General features: G+C 52.3%; 1 protein-coding gene across 1 annotated transcript in view; it reads left to right on the top strand.

Moving 5' to 3' along the window:
• The window catches only part of Pmar_PMAR010983 (hypothetical protein), a gene marked incomplete at both ends in the record, with an annotated part of 5,123 nt that overhangs the window by 2,121 nt on the left and 1,785 nt on the right, over positions 1-1,217 (top strand). The window contains 4 exons of the mRNA XM_002766957.1: positions 244-311; positions 388-638; positions 705-830; positions 875-1,093. Coding sequence (XP_002767003.1) covers positions 244-311; positions 388-638; positions 705-830; positions 875-1,093 — 664 coding nt within the window. The remainder of the gene's footprint in view (positions 1-243; positions 312-387; positions 639-704; positions 831-874; positions 1,094-1,217) is intronic.

Below are 1,217 nucleotides of genomic sequence, written 5' to 3'. Positions count from 1 at the left end.
CAGTGCGATGGATCCCCAGTGGTCCGGAAATAGCTGACGTGTTGCAGTCCTTTGTATTGCTAGAGTAATACTTTTCTCGTAGCGACGTTTGCGTGATTTCCCAAAGGCGTGGTATCCCTCTTCCCTGTGTTGTCCCTTTGCATATGAGCTCGTGAGCAACATTGATCGTAGAGGAATCGTGTGGGTGTAGTAGAGATGGCTTTGATGTATGTGTATCAGCATCGGTAATATGTCACAGTGTAGGTTGAGCAATGACAGGCTGCTGGAGAACACTCTGATGGTGCTGTCCCCGGCTAGCAAGGCTCCCAGTTGTAGTACCTCTATCACTGTACCCACTCCGGCTCACTCTCTCCTCAGGCACGAGTGATATCTTCTTGCGTATCTTAGGGTGTTGTGCGGACCTGCCTCAACGAAGTCGTGATGCTGTGAAGGTGGGCTCAATGTGGATGCTGCTCCTCGAGGACTTGCAGGTGTCTGTCTGCCCACAGGTCCTCTTGCATAAGCATGTTGGCCTGCAGAATGCCTTCAACCGCCTATTTGAGGAGCTCTGCGCGTCGACCCTCTCCAGGCTGGATCAGGAGACTGTAGCTGACGTTGTATATGCGTGTGCGAGGATAGGCTATGATGACGGCATGTTTGTAATACTCAGCTTGTACTTTGTGATACCTCTAGCTTTCTCGATTTGGTCCATCCGGCTGCCGTAGGTCCAGCGATTGATCGAGCACGTGGACCAGCATTTGGCGAGCAGTGGGGGCTTCCATTCATTCCAGAGTATGGCTCGGTTGGTATATGCTCTCTGTGAGCTCAACACAAGGCTTGATATGGCGAGAGTACGTTGAAGGGGTTTGCTGCTTAGGTGTAATGATCTGCCCAGGTACTGTGTCGTGAGGCCATCGATGGTCAGATGTGGGAGGGCGGCAGTGGGGATGATGTACTCCTGTTGGCGTGGGCTGCTGTGGTAGGCTTGTTCATGAAGGTCATTCTCAATGCTGAGTCTCAGTTCCTATCGCTACCACCACCGGTTGACCTCATAACGGAGATGTGTGTGCTGTTCGAGGAAAGGCTGCCGACCCAGCTCCTCTTGGCTCAACAGGTAAACTACAGTGTCACCACTTGGGTGTCACCGCGTCAGTGGAAATTTATCATGTGGGGCGGCTTGTATCGCATCGATGAATGGATTCAACGGACGTCTCTTAGTACAGCGTGATGGGCGTTGC

This window comes from Perkinsus marinus, assembly GCF_000006405.1.
Source record: "Perkinsus marinus ATCC 50983 genomic scaffold scf_1104296971434, whole genome shotgun sequence".
NCBI lineage: Eukaryota > Perkinsozoa > Perkinsida > Perkinsidae > Perkinsus > Perkinsus marinus.
This window is presented reverse-complemented; position numbering and strand designations above follow the sequence as displayed.